General features: G+C 44.2%; 2 protein-coding genes and 1 long non-coding RNA gene across 6 annotated transcripts in view; 2 read left to right on the top strand and 1 right to left on the bottom strand.

Annotated features, from left to right (window-relative positions):
- Positions 1-27,259, bottom strand: part of LOC147799224 (uncharacterized) — a 159,531-nt gene that overhangs the window by 59,080 nt on the left and 73,192 nt on the right. The gene's annotated exons all lie outside the window — the stretch shown is intronic.
- Positions 921-19,549, top strand: LOC110990475 (treslin-like). Of its 3 annotated transcripts, XR_002599842.2 has the most exons (20): positions 941-1,734; positions 2,201-2,636; positions 3,509-3,969; positions 4,164-4,434; positions 4,673-4,814; positions 5,354-5,535; positions 5,998-6,186; positions 6,506-6,579; positions 7,110-7,205; positions 7,611-7,931; positions 8,131-8,213; positions 8,584-8,769; positions 9,543-9,633; positions 10,128-10,158; positions 10,611-10,746; positions 11,489-11,617; positions 12,170-12,255; positions 12,701-14,614; positions 15,128-15,343; positions 19,430-19,549. XR_002599842.2 is itself a non-coding variant. In XM_087137350.1 (19 exons), the coding sequence occupies exons 1-19, from the start codon at positions 1,027-1,029 to the stop codon at positions 15,229-15,231; spliced, it is 5,637 nt and encodes a 1,878-aa protein (XP_086993476.1). In that variant the 5' UTR covers positions 921-1,026; the 3' UTR covers positions 15,232-18,444. The 3 variants fall into 3 exon arrangements, 2 of the variants coding, with proteins under 2 accessions (XP_086993476.1, XP_022111195.2); XM_087137350.1 differs by lacking the exon at positions 19,430-19,549 and having other exon boundaries at positions 921-1,734; positions 12,173-12,255; positions 15,128-18,444; XM_022255503.2 differs by lacking the exon at positions 19,430-19,549 and having other exon boundaries at positions 926-1,734; positions 15,128-18,444.
- On the top strand, positions 19,510-27,252 carry LOC110990477 (acyl-coenzyme A thioesterase THEM4-like). Of its 2 annotated transcripts, none has more exons than XM_087137405.1 (4): positions 19,510-19,642; positions 25,583-25,842; positions 26,398-26,511; positions 26,689-27,252. In XM_087137405.1, the coding sequence occupies exons 1-4, from the start codon at positions 19,622-19,624 to the stop codon at positions 26,840-26,842; spliced, it is 549 nt and encodes a 182-aa protein (XP_086993531.1). In that variant the 5' UTR covers positions 19,510-19,621; the 3' UTR covers positions 26,843-27,252. The 2 variants fall into 2 exon arrangements, with proteins under 2 accessions (XP_086993531.1, XP_022111201.2); XM_022255509.2 differs by lacking the exon at positions 19,510-19,642 and adding an exon at positions 19,913-23,133.

Here is a 27,259-nt window from a genome sequence, read left to right as displayed (position 1 = left end):
GTGTTTGGCTGTGTTATTTCTTTGGTTGTACAATGTATGTCACCTGTAGTTGGGTTGTTTGTTAGATGTACGGCCAGGCTGCCCGTCAGGAATTCAGGCTAATTTCTGGCTGTACCTATAGAAGGATCCCAATACAACGCTTTTATCGTTGATCTGCGCACTTCCGCGTTTGAAAACGAGGCTGTATGTGTCGGCTTCAATTCTTAATTCGATCAGACGATTGAAAGTAAGGAGTCAAGAAGCAAAATACATAAAAGTATGTTAAATTCAGACTTTTCAGGCTGCAATGTTTTGGGAAGAGTCTCTCGGGACGACGCGACACATGAAATCAAAAGAAAAAATAATGGCAATTTACCGCGAACTAATTAACGTATCTGCGATGGTCGTTTATCTTGTGCAGTGGGCGTGGTTTAAACTGAAGTGGCACCACACTTACGAACCGGATACTGTATGTACTGTGTCGACTCCGCGGGCGCGCGCGACTAAGTTCAACACAGAGAGCCTCGGTTTCGATGCGAAATGCATAGACGACGCTAATGTGAAATCCGTCTATTGTTACTTTCTTTCATGATAGTTGAGTATCTACTGCAGAGCAGGACTTGCTTTCAAAATTGGGGGGGGGGTTGGTGTATGTAGAAAATTTGATGAATATTATATGAGAAAAATGGATTATTGGGTGGTTGGTGAAACAACCCATGAAGCATAGCAAACGTGACTCCGCTTTCATCATCATGCACAGCCACTAGACTACAATAAAGTTGTCCGCAATGTGAAATATGGAGACACAATTGGTCTGGTCCTTGATCTATGGTCGCCGGGGGAAAGTCTAACAATTTTTGGTATGCAAACGATGTACGCGTCGTTTTTCTGCGGTTTATATGGAAGGAGCACCACGCCCTCTGCAGGCCTCCGTAGATTAGACAGCAAAGCAGTTTGGGATACGTTTTGTTTGAAAAATGGCCGCCGAATTTCCACGACCAACATGCTGAGATTGTCCTTTTAAATTTTGGGAGTAAAATTTGCAAAATGGCTGCCGAAGAGAGGAATTTTAAAGCAGCCTTCCTCATTGATACACGGAGACAAATCACATCAAAAGAAAGGCCATTAGAAGCCGACACTTTTTCCCGGGGAGTACGTTTGTGTGTGCTCAAACTGTTGTCGTATTTCACCCACATTCGCGACCACAGTCAACAAGCAATCACCCATCTGCGGTGGGGATTCAAAGTGTTTCACTCGTACGATTATCCGCCTTGCAGACGCGACTACCTAAAGCAACTCTCGGTGAGAAACTTCCAGGACTTCGAAGATCAGCTTTCGGGTGATTTGGAGGGTCTCGCGTCGTCAATTCGTGGAAGACGGGCGCCGAAGACTCCGCAGGTTTTGACAGCGACTTCCGTCCGGCAGGCGCTCGACGACGTCCTCCACGATTTTCAGTGGGACGGACCCGATGTCTGTTCCCCCGTGAAACGGAGCTCGGCTCCCTCGCCGAGGAGGGGGCTGAGAATGCGGGGTTCCAACTGCCAACTGTCGAAGTGTGTTTTTCTGATGATGCCTTGCCCAGTCAGCCGATCAGAGATGGAGGAATTTTGTGATTTTGGTCCAGATGATCCTCTTCCAAGGGCTTCAGAGTTTCTTGAAATGATTCTTCCAACGAGTGGCGCACAACAGATCTTTCAAGATCAAAATATTGCTTTGTTTTGGATTGACACCAGCCCATGGATCTCAACAGAAAAGGTTAAACTGTTATAGAGACTGTCAATTCACATTTTGCTGAGATGTTTTTTCTATCATGTCTGTGCTTACAGGCGAGGCCATTAAACTGGCATCAGCATAGGAAATCGCTTTTATTGCGCAGCATGTAATCACAGATGATTTTTAGAGTTTAATCATAAAGATAAACATTAATTACTTTGGCCTAGCGCTACACTTAAAATTGATTTTAGCCACTCTTTCCTTTCTTTTTCTCAAAAGACCATTAATCTGTTCACATATAAATTCAGCCTAGGGCCTATATGTCATTTAATTTTAAGAAATATTGTTCTTTCTGTGGCACAGTGAAAAGCAATATTGTTTTCTGGCATTATTGACAAATTATATGTCAAGCACGTAATTTGCAAATGTTTAGTCACTTGGCAGAAATGAAATGTTTCACATTTAGACAGGACAAGTTTTATTTGTTTCTAATTGTTTAACTGTTCAGAGGGACAACGAGGGGTTGTCAGTCATCTCTCTGGCCATGCAGGAACTGGGCGGCTGTGTAATTCCAGTCCATGCCTTGGTCAGTCACATGCAGCATGTTACAACTAGCCTCATGTCATCCGTCCTGACCTCGCAAGAGCAGAGCGCGAGTGCCACCGTGACCAGTGGAGCAGCAGATGGTGAGGTGTCACACCAGGAGAAAGACAAATCGTCATCCCTGTCATCAGTGTCGAGGACAAAGTTGAAGTCCACGGATTGTCCCCATGAGCCCAAAGAAACCAGAGTGACATCTGGGGGAAGATGTGATCAACAAAAGAAGACAAGAAGTTGTTCTTTCCTTCCATTTTCAACCGTCATGGACTATTACCTGAATTCAAGAGAGACAGTGCCTTCAGAGCGGGAAAAGTGTCCACGCCTAAAACTGTCAGTTATTACAGGTACATCAAGCCTCAATTACAACTCAAATTCCTCGATCCTCCAAAATCCTCAATTCTGTTTTGGGAGACTATAGCTAAATGGCAAAACATTGTGAAATGGCTGATTGTGAAGGATGTACATATTATGTCCAGGGTTTGGAATAGACTTTGGGTTGTTTATACTCAGCCTTGCATAAATTCGGGCCTGAATTATATTTGAAATCATCCACACTGCCCTAGGACACCATTCTCGCTGCCCCAGAACAGTGAGAGGAATAACTGAGGATTTTGGAGGATCGAGGCATAAAGACGATTTGGAAGGACTGAGGACACATCTAAGATAAAAAGACCTAGAAGGTTATACGCTTTGAACAGAAGCACCCCCTCGTTGGTTGAAGAGAGCCATTTTGGTGGGAAGAGTTCAACTGGTAGGGAAAAGACCATAACGCATGCATTTTATATGCATCAAAGTGTGCAGTTCCCACCAACGAAGCCTCCAATGCTATGTAATCTAGAAAGTCAATTTATTTTTCAAGTTCAACCAAATCTATATTTTCTACATGCCTTCAAAGACTGCACGCACAAATGTTATCTGATCTGAACAAGATATCCAGTCATACCAAAAGCGATTGCAAAACCACACGTCCAGAGCAGTAATGTTTCACAATTGTTACGCTGTTCTAGAAGTCGCCAAACAAGTTCAAACAGCACTGATTGTGTTTTGTTATTTTAGAAAATGTGAGAAGTTTGCCAACTTTCTGGTTTTTTTTGTAACTACTTTTGATTAGGACTGAAGTTTCAAGGAGGGCATATGTTTAAATGGAATTTACTTGAGCCAAAAATTACTTCAAAATTTCTGTTATTTACTGGTTCAATATTTGCCTCTTTTGCAGATGGCAAGGTGACAGATTTGTGTTGCCTTGAACTGTGCCCTCTTACCAAAGGACCATCTAGTCCTTCAGGACGTACCTGTAGATATGTGCCATCCCAAAATGCAACAGCAAGTCCGCTGAAAGCCACATCCACTGAACTAACCATCACAGCCCCAGGCTGTAGCCATGTTTCCAGCGTTACCAATCAGGATCCAAAAATTGTTACCGATGGCACCGAAGCATCAGGACCACCTTCCACCGGAACTCCCCACAGAGTCCAAAATCAAGCTTTCATAAAGACCAAACTACCAAGTGGTGTCGTGCCCATTTCACTGTACCAAACCGACGCTGTATACACGTGCACAGGTTTTTCTTTTGACGTACAGTCTGCAGAAAAGAAGTCTGGCCCACGTGAAGACGACAAACTTTCAGGTTGGTTCAGGGAAGCCATGATTAGCCTCAGCCAGCAAAAGAAAGTCTTGGTGAGTAAGGAAAAAGATTTTGTCAAAATTGTTGAAAACTTGGGGGGAGGAGCGTTGCAGTTCTAAAGGGGCATCTTAGATTTTGAGAAGATGAAATATTGTACCCTAAAAAATGCTGAAAAGGTGAAAGGAACATTCCAGTTTCGAGGTGTTTCCTAACAATCGTTAAACAGGGCACTTCTGTTGATCCCCAGTTGGTCGATATGACACACCCAGAAATCGGCACACCCGTCATGGCAGTACTGGAGCCCCTCACGTCCACCACCGCATCCCTCCGGACTCTGAAATCATGGCCTCTCCCCGGGTACGGTTCGACCGGTCTCTGCGACGAGGCCGGCAGGGCAACGAGAGCCAGCATAAATAGGAGAAGTCGCAGTGGGGACGACAGGACCAGGATAACCAGAATCGCCGAGGAATGCGTAAAGAGACGAAGTGGCCTGGAAAAAATGTTGGAAAACCCTCAAGGTGCGTGCGTGCAGGTTGTCCATATGAAGGACTCTATCACAGTTGTTAACATAGGACACCGGGAATGTGATTTTGCATAATTTTTCCAGATTTTGGATTTCTAGAGGTTGCATCCATTTCAGACTTGATTTGGCTAGTTTTGTGGGCTTTTCACAGACGTACGTGTACCACGGGCAAGATTCACGTTTTTGTGCCTTTTCTTATCCTATTTATGATTTTTTTCTTTCCTTTTTCGTAGGAGCTGAAGAAACGTCCCACCCAATTCCCCTGTCATCCAACCACAGTGAGATGGTCTCATTCCGGCCTCATGTCTTAGAGCCCTGGTATTCTTACTGCCCGTCAGGTGGTGCATCTGCCAGACTGCTTGATAAGCTACAGAGGTTCGTTTTTTCGGCTTTGTGTTTTGGACGAATACATGGGCTTTGGGACTTAGTAAGAAAATGACATTTAATACAACATTGGATACAAAAAGACCTGCGACAGTTGACACATTTCTATTGGTCCAGAGCCTGTCACATGGATGCTGTTAAACAACTGATAAAACTACCAATTGGTTTGAAACACTTTTCTGGTTTCCTATTAGATTTTGACTTCTTTTTAATGGACTCTAACCCTACTTCATGACGATCGTTGACTTATATTCACGTAGGCATGTGCAGTTCAACCTGGGAGTCTTTTTTTTCATTGGTTGAAAATTCATTTCTAAACCGACATTCGTACTGTCTTACCACTGCTGTATCACCTTCATACCTGTGATAGATATTTTTCTTCATAGCTACATGTTATTAATTATTTTATCTAATCTTCCCAGAATTTATCGTTGCATCACCTCAAACTGTCATTCGACTGCTTGAACTGTCATTCTGAGTGGGTGCGTTCAATCATTTATGCATAACAATGTTTGTTTTTCTTTTGGCAGTTTTCCTCTTCGTGACAAACCCCACGACTCCATGAATCCCACCTTACCGGGTCAGCTCCTTCAGAGGCTTGTGGAAACGTACAGCAGACAGCCTGGCATCAACAGTAGCCAGAGCACTGCCATGAAGACCACTGAACCGGTAGATGGCAAGACAGAGACCCAGGCTAGGCAGCCAGCTGTTGGTAAGAAATCAGTGTTGCTCATGCAAGGCAATCATTTCAATTGAATTTAAGTTTTATTAAAATCATCAAAGGAAAAGTCCAAGGAGAGTTGTAAGCGCCATTCTTTTGTCTATAAACAGTGATTTAAAATATGTTATCTCAGTTTTATGTTCAAATCTTGCCTGTCCTAGATCTGCATATCACTTAGTGTCTAGTTTTCCTCAGTCTGCAAATTCGTGATTTTCTGTACACTTTAGCCCATCCCCTATAACTTTATGCTAAAAGCCATGGAGTAAGGTTTGTGGACAAAGATTCAGTCTCATTGTCATTCGCAGTGAATTAATTTTTGTCAACTGGACTGATCCGAGTGATCAAGATTGGTAGCCGGGCCAGTTTAGTCTTGTCTTTCACATGTAACTGCACTCACTGGATTAGTATGTGGAATATGCTCTCCATCAGGTTTGATCTTTCTCTCTCTGGCAGAGTCTGGACCGGTGAGGCAGAGCCCTCGCCTCCAGAGACGCAAGAGTACGATGAACGTGGGCTTCCGCACGGAGAAAATCATGAGCAACAGCCTGCGCATCCGGGTCACCAAGGAGCCGAGCCCCGCAAAGAGGGACCAGAAGGAGAACCGGGCACCGGGCAGTGCCAGGACCAAGACCACGATGTTTAGTAAGGCCACGTCTGAATCTCATTTCCTACGGCTAACAGTAGTGCACAAGTGTATGGGAAATTCTGCGGCTTCCATAGCCGCAGCCACATAATTTTGACGCGGCCGGTTTCAGTTGAGAATAAGGTCGCACCAAGTTCTAAAAACGGTCAATGGGTTGTATTTTTTCACAGTGACTGAGAAGTATATATATACGATGTTGAGGTGTTTCAGGAAAGATCATTCATCCACTTTTCCTGGATGGAGTTCTTATTTGGAGGTAATATCTTGAATGATCGAAATGTGTATTGTTCACTTTTCTACATTGTGAATATTTTTCAGAGTGTCCATCATTTGACTCTGAGCAGGACGTGATTGACTGCATTCAGGCCGCCTACGAGAAAGAAGTGTCAGAGGTGAGCTTGAACACACACTTTGAGAGCTTTTCGTTCTGCAGAAACCAAATCCAAGGAGTTGCAGTTCCTGACAGAGTGTATTGCAACCACCTCTTCAACAAAGAGAAATCGGCAAACAGCCCAAGTTACTGCAGACCTTTGGCTAGTCAGTTCATGGATTGTTTTGTGAGATGGTCCCTGGTATATCCCATTTTCCTGGGGGAACATTCCATACAGCATTGAAGTCTGAGTCCCTGGCCTGTTCCATTTTCCAGGGTGACTGCAGAATTTTTGTGTGCGTTCGAGCGAGCTACTCGTGTTATTAAACACGAGTATACTGCTGAGCGCTCGAACGGCTGGAGTACGACCCGCGTGTCAGCGAGAGTATACCCTCGCTAATGGGGGAGTATACGCCAGCACCCGAGTGTAATGCACACGCATCCTACTCGTGTAAAAAGGAGTAACCGTGCGAACGCACCCCCAGAGATTAAATTTGTTCCGTATGGAAATGTCTGACACAGTTGTGTTTGGCCTTATATTTGTCTTTTCAGGGTTCTTCAGCAGTGGATTTTGTCCAGTTCATAACCAGTATAGTGCTGTCCTATATGAAGTCCAGTTCCACAGATTCTGGAGAAAGTGAAGCTGTGGTGAGTCGCTGTCATCGTGTTGGGAAAATCTCCAAGGTAGCGTGATGAGGTTGGGTCGATAGCACACTTTACGACTGGAGTTGATGTGGAAGTACGATAGAAAATGGACCTTAACCCTCCTTGCTACTCCCAATTCAACCAGGTCTTGGAGAAATTAGTAGGATTGACAAAGGTAGAGCCCATTGTTGGGTCTGATGTCCCTTGGAAGTTAATGTGAATAGAATGGGCCATTGGTTTTCTGTACACTGTGGAGGAATTTGTAGGATTCAGGAAAGTTCCCACAAAACACCTTTGGAGTTATGTTGAATTTGTTCCTTGGCATTAAACTGTTTTGCTCCACACGACACCCTGATACATTTTTCGGTCCTGACTGAAGTGGTATGACTTATATTCTGTTTTCATTAGGCTAGGGCCAGGGAGCTACTGACACGCTGCCTGCTAGTCTCCAGCAACCAACTGCGGGACAAGTACCAGTCCCGGACCGACGAGTCGGGCAATCTGCTCAGGGTGCAGGAGATTGAGGTGCAGGTCCTGCTGCGGCTGGAGATGGAGGCTATATCGCCGACGGATGTCTCCCCGGGCAAATGCCAAGCAGTTAGTCAGGATGACGGCGTGGCTGCTGAAGGCGGACGGGACGATGAGGAGAATCAGGAGAGGGGCGGAGTCAGCAGTGCAGAGGAAGAGGGGACCAAACTCCCTGAAAACGTTCAAAAATTAGTAGATGAGGTAGGTAGGCGTTTTGTTCTGGGCACATCGTGTCCCTGGATTAGCCTCTTGTTGAGGGCAGCGTTTTGGAAAAACGATGCATTTGTGAAAGTCGGGGCAATTTCAAAATTGAACATCACCGTCCCTTTCTGAATTCGTTTAGAATCACGTCATTGTCTTTGCTGCTGTCATGCTCATTTTTACGTGTGTACTCTGTCAGATTGTCAAACTTTTGAGAGCTGTTCCCTTCCTGGCTGATACCAGCAGGCTAACCGCCTTCCTCGCCGACAACCTCCTGCAAAAGTAAGTGTCCACACTTTTGTGCTTAACACCGGTAATCTGCGCTTGATGCTTCGAAGATGTGTTGATAATGACAAGAAAATCTGGAGCCGATACTTGGCTGTGAGAAGTGTCTGATTGTCGCAGGCAAAAAGACAACCACATGTGTCTATTCAACCATTTGTTAAATTCTGTACCTATGTCTGAGAATTGTGCTTAATGTCTGTAATATGCATTATATATATCTCGCCCTCTCTTAAGTTGTGATTTAACCCATATGAAGTTGTGGCCAGTCTAAGCACTTGGATGCCCGTTAGAATCAAGCAGAACATAATATTAGAACGTTTTTTGAAGTTGCCTGAATATTTAGTTTGATGTGTACTTTTCTTTGCAGCTATGCTGACTCGTTGCCTCACGTCTTGCGCGTCATCTACGATGACCTGATGCAGCCAGTCCCCTCCATCTTGCTGTCACCCGGCAGCAGCGATGTGGCTCTCTCCTCCGTCAAGACCCAACCGCCTCCGTCGTATCGTTCCTCCTCCCATGGGTCGTTCCCCGAGCCCTCTGTCTCAAGCATAAGGTACAAACATCCATTCTTGGAACGGGGGAGGGAATGTGAACTATAGGTAATTGATAATCCGATCAATGCCGCTGGAGTGTTAGATGGTTGGTCTTGGAAACAGACTCCAGGAGTTAATGGTTGTGCTCAATACTGGTTGCCAACAGTAGCAGTAGTAGTAGCAGTGCAGGGGAACCGTTGAAAATATGTGTGTGTGTAGGGGGAAGCAATGACTGCAAAAGCAGCGGGAAATGCAATTAACCCTCCTATGCTGAAGTCACTCTTTGGGTCATTTGGTGAACACCTCCAAGAAGCACAGCTGTGTCATGTTGTGCACTGCACCAACAGTCCCTCACAGAAATATCAGATTGCACTTTTGTGCTGCCCAACAACTGTGCTTCACTGTTTCATGTGCATCATTGTGCAGTAAACCAAATGCAGTGAAGAGGACTGCACAAAAGACCCTGTGTCAGTTTGTGCTGGCAACCTACTGTGTACACACTGAACCTGTGCATGTTTGAGTTCCATATAGAAACTACATGCTCACCAGTGACTGTGGCCATTTGTGCACATATGTGCTGTAAAACCAAAGGAGGGTTAATGGAAAACCACAAATGATCTTGAGATTTGGCATTCGTATAAAAATAGTTGAAATTCTTATATTGAAAATGCCATAGATACAGTTGAAAAACTTGACGGCATTTCCACATCCTGCAGATAAAAGGAAGTCTCCTTTTTTTAATTAGTACTTGTTTCACTGACATGAGTTCTCTTTGTTTTACATTTGGGCACAGGACAAGATCCTTGGTCCGTCATCCGAGCCTGGTTGATATGGGAAGCAAAAGAGTCATACCGATCCCGTCAAGGAATGCCGCCAAGAAAAAGGTCAGAAAAAATTAAGTCCTTAGAAAGTCCGAGAAAACATCCTGGTGTCTCAGAGAAAATTGTTTCAGAATGTTGGCAGTCACCTTTGATGCAGTTTTTACTGTGGTGGTTTAAATATTGCAGGTTTTAACACATAAATAGAACTAAAAGTGTTTTTCCACCAATGATGTTTCTCAAGAGTCTAGTTCCAGAAACTTCATAAATTCTCTCGTTTCTAGTCTACCATGGCCAGCTATTTTAAGTCATTGCACATTAGAACAGCCCCCAAGGTCATGAAAAGCTGGGAAATTCCCAAAGTTCTGTGCTACTGAAACATTAAAACGCACATTGATTTATTTGGTGTCTGTGAACTGTACAACCAACCGTGTACATTAAGAGAAAGCGGATGAAAGATTCTTTGTTGTTTCTTACTCACAGATATGAAACTCAAGAATTAAGATCAGTTGGTTGCCTGACTACTTAATGAAAATTGCCTTTTTAAAAATTTTTTGCAGGATAAAACAAAAGCAAAAGAAGTAAAGGATGGTAAGTTTTTCCTTGCATTGGTTTCTTCTCTTTGTGATGGATTACAGGTCGCTAGTATAGGCAATATTCTGTCCATTGTAAGCTTGCACACCTGTTTTTTGCTGTGCCAAGCGCCAGCGCCAGGTTATGTGTGTGCGACTGGGACAACGCATATGTGCACATAAACAAAAAGCAGCGTGAATGTAACTAAATGTGTATGCATTGAACCAACTTATTTTCAATTAGTTGAAGTCTGTAAAACCCTTTTTTGGTCACAGTGAAGTTATAAGATGTCAAATGTCGGCCGATTCTGGCACAAAGTAAGAGAATCTAAGCATAGAATGGAGGGAACACAGCAAGTTTGCCCAGTACCAAGATACCAAGATTCAAGTCGTTAACCCTTCAACAGGTGAAGGATTATGGACTGTTAGGGTTAATGTTGTCCGCAATGATGCATCTTTCCTTCTGTGTAGACGCCACTTCGAATGCCAAGACGGTGCGCAGGAACCTCTTCATGGGTGGAGCCAAACACAGCCCCAGGAAAGGTGTAGGCGGCAAACTCCCACGACGGCAGAGCGTGGCCGTCATGCAGAGTGCTCAGAGCACCAGGTAGATCCATTTGAACCATCAAGGAAATCCTTGCTTTTCAGAAATGCCCTTGGGAGCCATTTAAAATGTGCTGCAGTCAACTTGAGTTTTGAGTCCCGCATAAATGGAAGTTGGAAGGTCGATTGCTGTACCATCTGGGAGTGCTTTGGAATGCAGAGCTAAGGCTATGAAAGTATACCAAGATAAAAGTTACTGTGATTAATGTCCTCTTTGTAATGGTATACAGCTTGTGATGTTATCAACACAGGTGAAAGGACAAACTAAACCGATGTTAAGGGTACTGAAATCGGCACAAAAGTTTGCATATTTGATTAACAAGGCTCAACCATTCAAGTGTGCAGAGTACCAAATGCCTTTGCTTTAAGAAAACTTTCTTGAAAACAAGGAATGTACCAAAATTAATTTAATCTGCTCGTCTGATCATTTCAGGGTCTTGATGGAGATGATTGACTTCTTCCATTAATCTTGCACGTAACTCCTGACCATTGTTTGGGGGTGTAGTTAAAATTTTGGTCTGCAGGTAACCCCATGAAAAGAAATGGCACGGTGTCAAATTTGGTACACGTGGGTTCTTTTGAAGATTTCTTCAACTGTGTCAGTGCTTAATGAACCAAAATCTCATTAACAATGCCCAAATTTAATACATTGCCTCCGTAATGATAATTGTGGTGACCCGCTCATCGTGTTATTGGCTTAAAGATAGTTTTCAATTTTAAATTTGTATTTTCTGGGATTTTTGAAGGAAAAGTCCAAGGAGACGCACACCTCAAAGGGCCAAAGCACCCCTGGTGCTGAAGACAAGGGTCGTCAAGGAGACGCCGGGCAAGAAGCAGGTTTTGCAGGCCATGCTGAAGAAGCAGGAGAGGGCGAGGTGAGTTGTTTAAGGGCGTGACAGGTGGTTGAAAACAAAGTACTGATGATAGAAGCAGGCTACGCTCTGCACGTACTAACACCCGAGATACCTGATCCCTAATCCTCCCACATTCTTCAAAGTCCGCTAGGTTTTTAAAAGATTTGGCAGGAATGAGGAAGATTGAACTGAATGATTGAATTGAAGGAAAAAAAAGTAAAATGGAGGAGGTAAGGCGATAAAAATCGGCAATTTGTGTGGAAGAAATACCTTGGAAGTGGCCCCCTTCTTCTTTGGATTTTTTTTTTTGCTGTGGGGGTAAGTACCTTGGTTCCCCGCCCCCCTCCCCCAAAAAGCTTTGCCTCCTTTCTGGCGACGCCCTTGGTCACATGCCACGGTTGTGCCAATCAGCAGAAAGAATCTGCGAATGAGGTGTTCTTGTGTACCCTGCGCAGGACGCAGAGCATGCTCTGTGTCTGCCCCAAGAGTCTCCATGACTCACGCAAGGCCTATAGAGTGATTGCCCTTGATATCACTGACCAGTGATACCGGTGATTTTTTTTCTTTGTCTAGGAGATTCTCGGCAAATTCCGGGAGAGTCGTGGTTCCTCCAACCCCCACAAGAGTGATCGAAGAATCGCCGCTGAAACCGCCACCTGGTGAGTTGATTCTTGGAACCTCAAGCTTCTCCCAAATGAGGCATTATATGGTTAGCAACTTTTATTCACGATCTTGCAACACACAAGTGCTGACTAAGTAGCGGTCATGAGCAAAGATAATTGCTTTTTGGGGATTAACAATACAGAGCTGGACAGTATGGTTGTGTGCTGATACCCCATTCCACAGGTCCCAGGTTCGACTCCCGGCAAATAGTTATACCGCCAACACAGGGTTTGGCAGCTGAGATGGTATAGAGCGGGTAAAGCACTCTGAGATTCTGGGCTTGAATCCGACTTCAGTCATTAGGCCAGCTTTCACCACAGGACATTCAATGTAGTCGGTGCGGTACATTTAATGGTACTCCTGAGGCCTGAGGTTCAAATCTTGCCCTGTTTTCTTTCTTCAATCTAACTTCGTGAATTTGGCTTTTTTTTTGTCTTTCAGCCCTGAATGTTCGTCGCAGTCCACGTGTCAAACCTCGGAAGCCTGGGGACAGGCGCAGCTTCTACTCCACGAGTAGCGTCGCCGACCTGAAGCGGGCCCGCGACTTGGGTTCCAGGATTGCGGGCAAGGCAACCCCACCTCCCCCTGACAAGCCACTCCCACCCACAAGCAGGAAGTCGCTGTTGAGTGAGATCTGCAGTCCAAGGAGCTTACCAGGGACATTGCCACCAACCCAGGGTGAGCCCGAATCCTCAAGTCGGAATACCAGGTCCCAAGTAAAACGGACACCCTCAAAGGATTTGGTAGGAAAAGCGGCCCAAGCCGGAACAAGCCCAAATGAGACAGGCAAAACAGAGGATGCAGTGTTCAAGACACCCACAAGAGCTCCTAGAAGGCTAAACATCAAGTCCCCTCCCAGACTCTCCACCAGTGCAGTTGAGAGCACCTCAGATGGCCCAAGTGAGGAAGCCATCTCAAGCAAGGTTTGTGATCGAGGTAAAGTCACCCTGCAAGAGCCTGTGGTAGCTGATTGGCCGCTAAATGTGGACAAGGGTAAATCACCCAGTGGATTTGGAGGTAGGCCAGCTGCAAGGGTCACTCAGAAATCCAGCAACGGAACTGGGGCAGGTGAAGATACCAGTCCCTGCTCATCACCTTTAAAGATGACGAGCCCATCCCGCACTCCAAAGAGCCAAGGGCCACACACCAGAACGTCCTCTGTAGCAGCCTTGTCTGTACCAGCCCACGCTGTGGAAATGCCACTCGAAGATTCCACTTCACAAAAACAACCAGAAAGAGATGGTGAAAATGTAGTCACGCCGAGCAGGAGGAGTCAGAGACTTCTGAAGTCTTCCTCGCTTTCCAACCAAGCTAGTGTTTCCACCGTTAACCTCGACTCACAGCCAGCAGTCATGGATGAGGCTGCAGGTGCCAGAACTGAAACAAGCAGGGCATCATCAGAGGCTCAAGACAACTCTCTCCATCCTCCTAGACACCGGAAACGAGCATTGGCAGACAGAACTCCCTCCCCTAATTGCAAGACCCTGGCCCACACTCCGTCCCCGCAGAAACTCTCCAAGTCGGCCACCCCGAGCTCCCTCCAGGAGTGGCAGCGGAAGAAGAGACTCCGGCGCGACTCGCCCGAGAGGTCCACCTCGCCTATCTTTTCCAGGGTCACCCCTCCCTCCGCCCAGCGGAAAAGGAAGCCCGCCACCCCGCCTCCCGCACAGTCACCCAAGTTTGGTCGGGTGACGCCTTACTCGGAGAAGAGAAAAAGAGGACTGAAGCTGGGAGGCTCTACCAGGAAACAGAGTCCAGGAACAGTGATGCCTGAAGAATCCTTGGGGAAATCAGGCCAGTACAAGCTTGGCAAAGTGCGCAAAGCAAACGTGAATCTCCTGACTCTGATGATGGGTGCAAGTAACGATCACCCCATCGCCGGCAAAATGCAAACACGAAGCCAGTCACGTGAGAGTGCAAAATCAGCAGGCGCCTCCAGCGACCTATCGGACTGCCTTGAGGAGCAACAACCTGCAGTATACACCTTCTTAGATACCCATCTGGATGACTCTGACGACGATGTCGACTTCCCCAAAATGATCTCCCCGATCCGCCCAAAAGCCAGAGCCGTCGTGACTGACGAAAGTTCCCCGGACGGAGTGAGTGATCGCCCCACAATAAAAAGTCCCAGCATGTCAGCCAGGAGTTCTGCGTCAGTCTTCCTCTCAGAGAATGAAACGTCCTTTTCCACAGATGACGTCTTCCTTCAAGCGTCCCCCTCACATGCCAAGCGGAAGTTAAGGACTACCTCGCTGACCACCGGTGGGTTGTTTGAACTCATGAACTCACCGTTAGTGGAGTCAGTTCAGATGATGTCAAGCTCAGGATCCAAGGTTTCATTCGGTAAAAAACCAAGTAAGTTCAAAATGTGGAAGTTTTCACTTGACCATGACTAGTCACAAATGAAATAAATGTTTTGACAAATTTGCATAGTTTGTTTGGGACTTCTCTCAGGTCTGTGCACCAAGTTTAGGAATGGTGGGCATTGTAAAGAGAGTAGAAAACTAGTCTGACGTGACAAGTGTTCATCACATAGGAGGTACCCAGGCTACCTGCAAACCTTGATTTGATCTTGTGGTTTTTAAACAGTAAAATGATTTCAATCACCAACTTCTATATCAATTTTGAGAGATCTATTTTACAAAAAATTAATGGGAACAACACTCAAAAGTTGGAATTGTGACCTGAAATGTAGAATTCTGTCTACATCGTATTTGCAGAATTTGTTGGTCAAGAAAGTGAAGAACGAGCAAAGTTTGTCAGATTCTGTGCTGAAGATCTCCATTGTAACTTTTCCAGCCTCTTAAAGTAGAAAATCTGTGGCAGGGATGGAAACGAACATTTCCTTTTCCTTTATCTCCCTGCCAGGGAAAGGTCGCCAGTTGTACCCAACTGGTTCCCAGTCATCGGTCAGTTCCCACAGGTCGTCGTCGCTGGGCCTGAGACGTTTGAGTAGCAAAGAGAGCCCGTGAATTGGATTTCAAAACAGTTGGGGGATATTTCTCTTGTACCTGCATGTCCTAGCCAAATAAAGGGCTTTTGGTAGCCATTTTGAAACCAACTCAGCGGATGATGTGATCTGAGGTAAGCATGTAAGGTCCCCTGCATGGAAACCTAATGTCTTTATACAGTAAACCTTGGATAAATCGGATTCGTTTAAGTCAGATTTTCCCTTACCTTGGATAAAATCGCTTGGTTTTTTCAAACATTTGATTTCTCATGTTCTTAATAAAATTCCCCGCCTAAGTCAGATCGCGAAAGTCAGATTTTTTGCTTTTCTCGGACAAATCAACCTGGAACATTTGTTAAAATACTGTGTATTTAACCTCTTTTAAGTTGGATTGACCAAAAAAAGATTTTCGTACGTTAAGTCATTCCAGTAAGCTCAGGGATTTGGGGAATTTTTGGTATTTCCCTGTCGAGATCCATCATTGCGGCGCTGGTTCCACCTGGTTTTCACAGCAGTAATATCTGCAGTACCACGTCACATGGGCTGCACGTGTACACATTCTACCTTCAAGCTGCAGCCTATAACTTCTGCTTGAGCTCCGTGTCTTGCTCCACCCCCATTGCCGTATTGCGTGAATGAACTTGATTTCTGGCTGGAAAAAAGTCTATACACGTATACCCATGTGATCACAGGCTGCATTTTTTATTGGATAAGGTGGCTGGGCTACATGGAAGTACAGCTACCAAAGTACACATGCACTGTGATGTCATTGCTCGAGGTACAAGCTTGTGTGATAGGATCAGGGAAACATGTTGGGAGTTTCTCTCTTCAGTATATGTAGTGCGGAAATAAAATGTTTGACATTAGAAACCTCACGATATTACTTTCATATTTTTTGTGGGCAGTGGCCGTTGTATGGCTGGCGATCAGTGACTGTGTAATGCATTTCATCTTCTTTACGCGAGTCAGATTTTTGCCTAAGTTGGATAAAATTGGTTGGCCCCATCAGATCCGAGTTATCCGAGGTTTACTGTGTATTTATTTTTGGGGCTATTTTTGATTTTGGATTGTTGCTTGGCTAAAGGACGATCATTTTTTGGGTCGATTTTTAAGGTCCATTTCCAATTGCTAAATACACAGAGCACTGTCCCATGCTGAGGTACATTAATGGTTGATTAATCATTTTCCAACACAAAATGTCCACAAGATTTTTTTGTCCAAACTAGCCCATAAAGGGCACTCTGGCAAAACGAGTCTCAGCGCTCGGAAGATTTTGAATTGCGGTAAGGCTAGGAATATTCCAGTTCCCCTCCCCCCTCCGACAATCATGCCTTTTGTTGATTGTTAACGGTAGAGTGAAAGGCAGACAGGTTCGAAAGTTGGACAGCGTGGGCAGGATTGACACGACTGCTACATTCACAGTCAGTTTAAATTCGGGCGATACTTTCTCAGTTTCATTATAAAACATGTCCGTGTGTGTTTGTTTAAACGTAATGAAACACAAGATCCAACAATTGAACACTTGTCATTGTGTTGAGATAACCCACTCTCTTCCATTTTTATTTGACATAATTTTCTGAGTCATCAGCATCACATTCTGCTGAAATGCTGTTTAAATACGGATATCAGATATCATTCCAAATTGTACGTAATGACAGCACAGTTGATTTCTTCAACGGGACTCGGTGTAATAAAAATAAAAGTCCTTTCTATTGTTTACTAAATAAAACCTTGGTATGGTTCAGTGAAGTTAGATCTAACTCTTAAAGAGCACCATTTTTAGGTATAAAATGTGGTTGTCCTTTCTGTCTTACTCTAAAAGCTTGTGTTACATGTACATCATTGGAAAAAAAATTACATGGTGGTTAAAATATTTATTGAATATAAATTATGCAAAACATCTGTAAACGTGCACTTAATTTTGAAGTAAGTCTTTCTAATAAATATGTTGACATTTGAAAGTGGGTGGGTGTTTAATGTTTTTGCAGTTGATCTTTATGAAACACCCAGTGGTGTATCCAGTGGGGGGGGGAATTGCCTCCCTCGACGGAAATTTTTGCAGAATTTGTTTTTTAAAACAAAGAATGGATGAGTAGGAAAGAAATTATGCAGTATATTTATTTATCAAATATTGGCACCAAATCCCTAAAATACCAAATATGCAGCAACTAAAAGCAAGGATGTCAGGACCACAAGTAAGGCTTTTTGTTGTTTTTTTTACTTCCCATGTTGATTGAGCCCGAAGACGCATTCACCGTAGGATTCCCCCCCCACCACACACACACACACCAAAAGCTGGATACACCGCTGGTAACACCGTTATCAAATTTAGGGGATTTTTTCTTCAAAAAGTCTTGCTTCAGCCTGAGCAAAGCACCCTCATTAATGCATGTTTTTTTTTACTACAATATTGCAAACTTAAATATTTTTTAAATGAGAACAGCCTCTGCGGGTGTTGCTTCCCAAGTTCTGCCAGGCATGCCCACGGCAGCCTTTTGGCAAGGTAACGTGACTGACTACTGATGATTTTTCACTTGGCAATAAAGCCACCTTTGGGAGTTCTGCACACGGACCTTAAAAAAAACCTGGACTCGCAATGTCTTCGCACAGAGTGAGGCCACCGGCGGCCATTTTACCGTGCCGAATACAAAGGCATTGTTTGGCGGACTTGCCATCGTAACTATGGATGGAACAAATGAATTGGGTTAACAGCAGCAAGCAAGCGTTTATATCCTCATTGTATTCAGCACAGTAAAACGGCCGCCAGTGGCTTCAATGACCTCTGTGTACTATGAACAGCACTGTGGGTCCAGATTCTTTGAATGAAGTCCGTAGTTCTGCAGTCTTAGGGAATTGGGGACTGGTTCCCATTCAGTGGCTGATGATGACACCTGGCCAACATTTAGTTGAAACACTTCCTGAGATACATGTATTCATTTCATAAAATCTTACGAACTCTTAGGATTGCTCTAAAAGCTTCCAAATTTTTTTTTCAGTTTTGAATTTCAGGCACACATAAATACTTTCAATTTCCCTGAGTTGAAACAGTCAAAATGAATAACCTTTCTTTTATTAATACATGTAACTGAGTTATGATTACCAGAAGGTTATCACAAAAATGTAAGCTAGAAAAAATACTGTTCAATAAGCCATGTTAACTCCAAGCGTGTAAAATTTCCATGGCACCTTGGGAAGAGAGAGTTTAAAGACAAAAATACACACCCAGCTATTGCAATAGGCCAATAAAAACTGACATCACGTTTTAATTGTTTACGCGTGAGCTTTCCGATGGTAGTGATGTGAGACACGATCCACTGATCCCTATAGGAAAACGTGCATTGTAAACAAAACATGACATCCTGTTTTGGCTGTGATGTTCAAACCTTGCATTCACGTAAACCCATGTGGTTCATAATTTTGAACTGCCAGCATCTGTCCATAGGGCCGTGCAGTCAGAATACACCTGTCTCTTCGTCCGGACTTTTCAGGCACGACGTCGGGAACATCTTTTTTTTCTCTCTGTGTTCTCCACCTTGGCCTCCATTAAGATGGCGGATCTCACCGGAATGGGCCTGAGGAACACAAAGACGCCATCGTTTTCAGACACTGTACTCCAAAGGCATTGCTCGTGACTCAAATCTGCATTTGGTTTCACTACAACTTCCAGATATCAGTCCCAAATGCACCCCTGTTTTTTGGCACGATGTTCAACAATCAGTGCCATCCAGTAGAGATTTTGCCCCCCCTCCCGTAGATCTGTTTCTAAAGCTCCGTCCACCCCCTTAACATGGCCCCTTGATGTAAGTTTCAAAAGAGTTGTGGCTCACCTCATGAAGTTGACATGGATGTACGCGGTGAATGCCAGCTTCGTGCCCATGTTGGTAACAAGTACTGCAGTAGCGTTATCATGCGTCGTAGCGATAGCACCAGCATGAACCAGCCTGAAAGTAAAAATGAAAAAGACTAAAAGAACAAAATGAAAAGGATATCCCGTTTATTAAGTGGAACAAACTAAAATCAAAGCAACGTTTGAAAACGTATACAAAACTAGCCTACCATGGTGATCTGTGAAGCATTATATTTTTAACGTTCTATGAAAAATCTGTGTCAACCTAAAAGTTGCCAATTCCTTCTTGATGGGTGTATTACCCCTTCAGGAGCCCGTTGGTCTCGTCACTGAATTGGCACAGGCCCCATAGTCTCCGCTCTGTCTCATACAGGAACAGCGCAAAGTGGAAAGCCTGCCCCCCCGGCCGTCCGGATCAGGTGGTCCAAGGTCGTCTGGTCCGTGTCCGTCCGTCTCATCCGGGTCCAACCGGGCTCTGCCCCCAGTCGGGAGAACAGCTCCTGGGTCTCTGGCAACCAGTTATCCTGGGCTGCAGACGACAGTGTCCAGCAGGGGGAAGCAGAACATGTTCTGTCGTTCAAAAAAGGTTGGAAAGAATTGTGAATTTATCATCAGCACATGAAACTCATGTTACAGATTTAAAGAACCCAATGAATTATTTAGATATGTTTTGACCAAAAAGCGAGTGTAATTAATCCACATAGCTCCTATAATGTTGATAGAGGGCCTTGCCCCTGGAACAAGGGGGCAAAGTCTCCCAATGTCTCTGTCTCTCTTAACCTGCCCCCTCCACACACACACCATAACACTCTGAATTTACAGGCTGTGAATTTTCATTTGCCAAAAAACTTGGGTTCAAGCATTGAACTAGGGTTTTCAGCTCAGTGCTACCAGGATTTTGAGCGTCTCTCATATCAGCAACCATATCGACACTGGAGGATTTTGTTGTTGCTAAGCGCCAAATCGCAGTAGTGAACACTTACTATCGGTTGACTGAACCCTGTATGGGATATGCCTATAGGTTTTTCAACACACTTTAAAAAACCAAAATCAAACAAGTCGAATTTAATTTTGTGATTTTTAAAACCACTTTTTTTCCAGTTTTAATCACTTACACTTGTATCAGTCCACAAACGCCTGAGTTAGTGACAATCCTGACTTCGTGAAGTTGCCCCTAAAACCTGGAACGTCCTCCGTGAGTGGAGTGAATGACACCGTTTACTTTGGTTGAGCTGGCAGATAAGATTAGGAAGGGTGGAGTGGCCAGCTTGCATTGTTCATAGCCTGAGCTGATACTGCTGCTAAGATAAACAATCCTGGTTTCAGGCGGGATCGACTACATGTAGATATTTCAAAGAGAAATATTCATCTCAACAGAGGGCATGGTGTTGTGATGACCAAGCCAATTGACCAACCTCCTCAAGAAATTCAGTACCACTTCCCCCTTGTCAAGTTTCATCTCCCCATTACACTATACCATTTTTCTTCATCTGATGGACTGGGCTTGGTCATGCATCAATCATGGCATTAATGTACATGGACATTACAATTTCACAACGAATGGCTTTCTTGTGTAGGACAGACTTTTCAACGAAAGTGGAAAGCCTTTGTAAGGCAGTGTGCAACTCTCCCTCTACATAGAATCTTTAGTTTTAAGGAGATACATATACATGTATCTTTTCCTTTTTCCAGCTTTTTCTTTTGTTCTTGCGACTGGTTTGGGATTTTCAGTAAGAATATTAAAGATGGAATTTATCACTAAAAATATGTCCAATTTGCAATTTCAGGTTCACCCCCATTTGCCACCTATCCCCCTCCCCTTTTGTGAATGATCATGGATATGCACCCGATAATGGATGAAAGTTTGAAGAAATCGGCAGTTTTATGTTGGCCATCTTCATGGGCTAACTTTGACAATGCAGGAACAAGACTGTACGTTTTCAAAAAGAGACCGAGCAGGATTGCACCATTTTCCTTCCTCTGTGATTGCACAGAATTTAGTTTGAGAAAATGCCTGTTTTGTTTTATTACAGGACAGCCGTAAGATTTCTGCACATGTAGGCCTACAGTATGTACAATGAAGGGTAGAGCTTTCATATTTCTGGATCTTAGTGAAAGTTAGAATTAAACTTTTAGATACACCTTAAACTTCAATATTTTTTAAGCGATTGAAACCTTGTGTACTTTGGCGCATGTTTCGAACTCTCCCGTTCTCTTCATGTACACATAACTTACCGTCAACAAGTCACAACCCGCGAGGGATGTCATTTGAAAAATGGCCGCTGGGAGGGCTTGGCAACATTCACTTTTTGGGGGGTGAGTTTGTTTTGGGCGGATAACTAAAAAATTCATTGGTTAACCTACTAAAAATTGAAAATCAGATGAAATCTGAAGGACCAAACAACACATTGTTTTTGTTTGAGAGGCCTCAGGGACTTCAGTTGCCTGCCATGGGGCTTCAAACTTGGTTGATTTTACACTATTTTCAATGGAGCTTGAATTGGTTCAGTGCACCCTTAAGCTGCCGTGTCCTTGCCCATCGATAGGGAATGAAATTATCACACCGTGCCTCCCATGCTCAGTGCTTGGCGCGTTCCGTTGGTGCACGGGGCATTATTGGTGTCGCGGGGCCGCCGCCGCTTTGAATTTTGACCTTGCTTAGATCACCTTGGTATTTTGTTGGTGACATGTTTCCCGTACGTTGGCAAGTCGATGTATGTCTAAAATTCCACTAAATTAGTCAGGCGTTGAACTTTTTTACTGTGTATCCGAGAACTGTGGGTTCGTTGCGCGGCGGACGACAAACCCCACAATTCCTACTTGTACGCGATGGAGGTTTCCTACCTCCATCCATGCTCCATGGGCAAACATTCTAACTGCTTGCTTAATAAGGGCGCCCTCATTAAATTCTATGGTTTTCATTTCTTTTGCCACTTGAGATAAGGTCGGTCGGTCGAAAAAAATCCTTTAAAAATTACATGTTGCTGGTGTAGGGCTATGCACGAACCTCAGTGGGCCACGGAAAGGTGCGGTATACCGACTGTTCACGCGAACGTCGACCGTCGCTGTTGGTCGTTTGCGAAATCGTAAGTTTTCAGGGCTTTTGTTTTCAAAGGTCATGATGGCCAATTTTTTTCCCTTCAGTTTTTTTTTGGGGGGGGGGTTAGGTCTTTTTAACAGGGTTGGCGGGGAAGAAAAAGCTTTTTTCCGTGATCGGGAGCCCAACTTGAAAATGGGGTCGGTCGGAAATGAGAACCATAGAATAGTGGGCACTATCTGGAATCGTTGAATACAATGTTTTAAATGTTATATCCAATATTTTGAATTTTAATTCAGCATTTAAACAGTTAATTCAACGTTTTAAATGATGATATGAAATATTACTTGAAGAGGAAAATGTAGAATTATTAGTACTTAAATTGTTGAATTGATTTTTCGACTGTTCGAAAAATGATACTTAAAATGCTAGGTTTAACATTTAAAACGTTTCTCTCTTTCCAAGAGTTGTCACTGACCGCACTCTTTTAAATGTTGGATTCAGGCCATAGGTCAGCCTGTTGAATCTTTTCAGATAATTGTTTCGTTCAAATTACTTTCAATAATCAGCAGCAGGACGCTCGAAATCAACGGGGACTGAATTCTTTCGCATTTTTGTTTTCTTGCATGACTAGCGGAACTCGGACACCGAGTCGGAAATGAGCCTTCTCGTCCACACTTGGCGCACTTTTAAGGACCCCCCTGTTCTCAGCTCCGAGTCAATACGAAGGCTTTGTCGTAAAATTTAGAATTTATGTACACACGCCGGTCAGTCACAACAGCTTCATAAAGGCCGTGCACTTGACCTCACTCATCCAACACAAGAAGGTTACAGGCACCTAATTAACCCATGATTGAATGCCGTGCCCTTCCCATGATAACTGAACTGACCGGTGCAGTGGAACACTGTGCCGCTTTGTTAGGTGCTGGGCGCGTGCCGGTCTACACTGCCGAGGACCGACCGTGCTTGAACGAATGGCTGAACTCAGCCTGGCATTTTGTTGTTGATTGCTTCCCGTGGCCGGGTTGGCAAGTATTCATGTATGTTTATGACATGATGGTTTGAGTTCCACCAAATCAGTCAGGTCACATTTTTCCTGTACAATTAAAAGCAAATGTGAACATCCTAAAGGGTGTGCCGACTTAATTCGACGTACACTGTACATGTACATCGTAGAGTCAGCTCCGTTCCGTATAGGCCTATGTTGTAGTACAGAGTAGCCTAATGCATTCAACGGTCACGATAGTTACTTTGTCTAAACTGAAACAGCCGAGATAGCTTTCATGTATAGTTTTGTACCTGAAGTTCGGGAAGGAGACACGATTTTCTTGGCGAATCGATGACTGAAGTATTTGCAACTCATGCTGCAGCGCGCTGCAAGGATTGCAGCATTATGAGTCGGCATGTTCTCGTCCCAGTGTGACCAACCGTGACGTGCCAAAGCGAATCGACACGTACACAGGTCGTTAGTACTCATAATGTTCTCTCATTAGTCTCAGGAATAGGCCTAATTGGCGTGAGCAGGCCGGGCCCTTGTCCGCGCAGAACCCTGTCGGTTTTCAGAACTGTTCTTACGAGGTAAGAATTCACCATCTTTGCATCTCTCGAGCATAATCATTAAATAAATTATGATAGCCACGATGTGTTAGCATTTTGAAGCAGTTCATGATTTATTAGATTTATGTGGTGACGCTCGTAGCAGTAGCTTTGCCCCTCAGAGAGGCCACCAAGATTACAAGAGAGAAATCCTTCCAACAACCCCAAATGATTGCTTCAGGCTGAAATTGTGGTTCTTGGCCAGCCAATCCTTGCTCACCTCAATTGATTCACCCGTCAAAGAGTCTTCATTTCGTACTGTACACTGCAACCAATTGTAAGTTTTAAAACCTCTGTTCTCAATGTTGTTTTTCCGGTTATGCGATGCAAGTTTGGCACAGAAAATGCCTTGGGAATTAAGATGATCCCGGCTGAAATTTTATACCGACGTGTCGATGCTTCTGATATGTCTGAAACCCATCTGGCAATCATTTATCTGTTTAAATAGTACTTAACTCTCTAAATGCAAAAGGCTGGAAAAAAATTGAATTTCCAAAAGAGTTACTCTCTTTTTTTAACCATAGACCACTCTAAAAAAGTGAAAAATCACTCCACAAAAAGAGCCATATTGTAAGGGACAACTCTTTTCCGAGTGTCTCTTTCTTAATATGTGGATCCTTGAAAGAATAGAAAAATTTACTCTTTTAGAGTGGCTTTGAAGTATTTTTATAAGAGTGATTTTTCCCCCTTCGAGTGAGTGCCACATGTCACTTTTGGAGTGGTGTTCGCAGTGGACCACCTGTTTTGGAGATACTCTTGTGCAGTAGTTATAGGGAAAACAATTATTTGTTTTAATTAATTCATGGTTGATATGAATTACGGCTCAAGTTTTATCAATTTCTTTCATGATAATGCACAACGCTTTATTTGCACTGGCCTTGCGACACAGAGAGCGTTTTTCAAATCACAATAGCATCCGCCACATAACGGGCGTGCCGCCATTGCTTTCAATTGAAGCAATGCTGGTGCGTCCGGCCGACGTCCCTACACGGACCTCGAGCTGGACGCTCGCCTTCCTCCATGGTTGGACAGGGCTGATGGCCTTGCACAGATTTTAGTGAAGGTCACGCGGGGTCTGCAGCTAACGACGCGCAGAGCGTTGTGAGTAAATTTCTGCCAGGCGTGCGAGTTCGCTCAACCTGACGGTTATCAATTCGATATATTTCCTTTTTCTTCCTCATTGCTAAAAATATTCTCACCACAAGTTATTGGTTCATCCGAAATTGATCAATAGTGGCTTCAAATATATCGCCAAAAGACACGTGATCAGTGATTACTGTATGAGATTATAATCATGCTTTGCGCGTGTGTAGTTCAACCCAGCGGCAGTTCCATGATAGCTTCACGAGTGATACGTATTCGCTCGTGCGCTTGCCTATTGGATTTATGTATGCATCCTCGCGCACGCCTCGCGTGCCTATGTGCGCAATGTCTAGACTCGTGTTGAGTCACGTTGCACTAGCCCATATAAGTGTACCACACGTGACCGTATTTAAACCAACCACGATAAAGAACCACGAAGACTAGTGTTACAGCATTTAGCAAATGCTATAACACACCTCGGTCAGGTACTAGTCTTGGAAATTTTTGACGGGTATTGCGCCTTCTGGAGGCTGAATTGAAACAGTTAAAACTCTGAAACAATATCTTTCTAGTTTGAGGCCTCGGGAAATAGGACCCTCTTTTGGTCATTCACAGTCCCTCGAGGATATAGACGTGCACTAGTGACCCCATTGCCAGTCCATATGTGTATATTATTACACATTCAACTTGCACGTTGTTGAATAGGGAGACTGTCTGGGGTATTTATGAATAATCATTAATGTCAACTGGCCATAGTCTGTAATCTTGCCACTGTTTCTGATGAACCGATTTTCATTTTATTCAATATAGTTATACACTATGGCCTCGTCGCCCAAGAGCCACTGGGAGTGGCTAGAAGAGACGGAGGCGTTGTTCACCAGGTTGGAGGCGGAGCCAGGATGGACGCAGATGAGGAGTTCGAAGACCGACCACCAGACCAAGCACGTCTTCTCCCGGGCGGTGACAGAGAACGGGCCTGTCATCCATTTTGCGGTTTTCCTGCACGAAAACGACGGAAAGCTGCGGGGCCTGTGTCAGTTTGGGGAGGATGCCAACTCTTTCATGAAAGGGTGAGAAAGATTACCTAGCTGAAGCCACTCTCGAACCAACTGTATTAGATGTCAGTGGCTGCATGGACACTGCAATGCGCAGGGTCCATGCAGCCACTGATATTAATCTCGTGGAATTTTGTCGATCTTTGCAAGGAGCTCCGTTTCTGGAAGCCAACTTATCACAATGGATCAGGATGAAAGTGTTTTGCATGAAGCAAAACTTTACTCGCAGGACCATTCAGATATTAATTCTACATTTTCAGGACCTTTGAATTTGCCCGCCTTTTCTTACCAGAGCATTTTGGGAAATCGAAATGTCAGCACTGATAACAACTTCAAAGCATCTGGTATCGAGGGGTTTATAATTTATGCTCGCTTGTGCTTCATGAAAAAAATCTTTCGGCAAACCCCACCGTGATGTAAAGTTTGTATGTCGATTTTCTGGCAGATTTTTCAGGAAAACATGTAAAATTTGCATGGAGGATGAACCTACCTTCAACCCCCTCCTGCAAATAACCCCGCCCCTCCCCAGATTAGCGATTTTGTTAATAGTTCTCTTCCCCCCGACCTCAGATTGGTTCACGGCGGCGCCATTGCAACAATGCACGACACCACGACGGGCGTTCTAGCAATGAACATGGGCGCCAAGTTGATGTACACACGCTACCTCAATACCACGTTCCTGAGGTAGGTGCCAGAATAAATACCGACGAATTTTCGGCCACCAAAGCCCAGAGTTTAGCGTGGCAGGGACAACTGAAGTAAACAGAAAAATTTTAACATTGGAACAACATTTTCAAAAGGAACGTTATACAGCATCGATTTGTTTAGTTTCGTTTTCTCCGCCCGGCCTATTCCTGTCAGGACGACGGTCCTCATGGAGGCCGTCATTGACAAAGTGGACGGCAATAAGACGTTCTTGAAAGGGTACCTGAAGAGTCCCGATGAGAAAACAGTCTACTCAGAATGCACAGCTCTGTATGTGAATGCCGATCAGGCTGCTGGAAGTAACATGTAATTGGATTTTTTAAGGAACTTGTATTATTTAGTGTCAGTATCTTAATATTTCTCTCTGTTTTACTTGTGTGGTTGTGTAGAACGGATGCATCATTTGTGTTCTCTGGTGCTAAGAAGCAAGAAAACGATATTGTTTGGTTGGAGAACGACACTCGCGGTTCCTTTAAAAGAGCGTTTAATTGCGGACGCTGTAGTTAAACTCAAATATTGGGGAAAATAGTGAAAGTCGATCGCTGTGGTGGAATGAAGAGGAATCTTTTCAGGTTTTTCACTATGTTGCCGTTGGGTGCGTTATGCTAGGAAAACAATGAGGAGAGAAATCACTGAAAACTTATTTTTTGTTGTTGCAAATTCGAGTCTTGGAATTTTTGGTGGTGAAAGTGCACGAGGTAATAAACTCACCTTTTAATTATCACTT

The sequence above is a fragment of the Acanthaster planci genome, linkage group LG05 (assembly GCF_054643075.1).
Source record: "Acanthaster planci isolate LZ-2023a linkage group LG05, COTS_SCS, whole genome shotgun sequence".
Taxonomy (NCBI): Eukaryota; Metazoa; Echinodermata; class Asteroidea; order Valvatida; family Acanthasteridae; genus Acanthaster; species Acanthaster planci.
The sequence above is the reverse complement of the archived record's forward strand: the minus strand, read 5'-3'. Positions and strand labels throughout refer to the sequence as shown.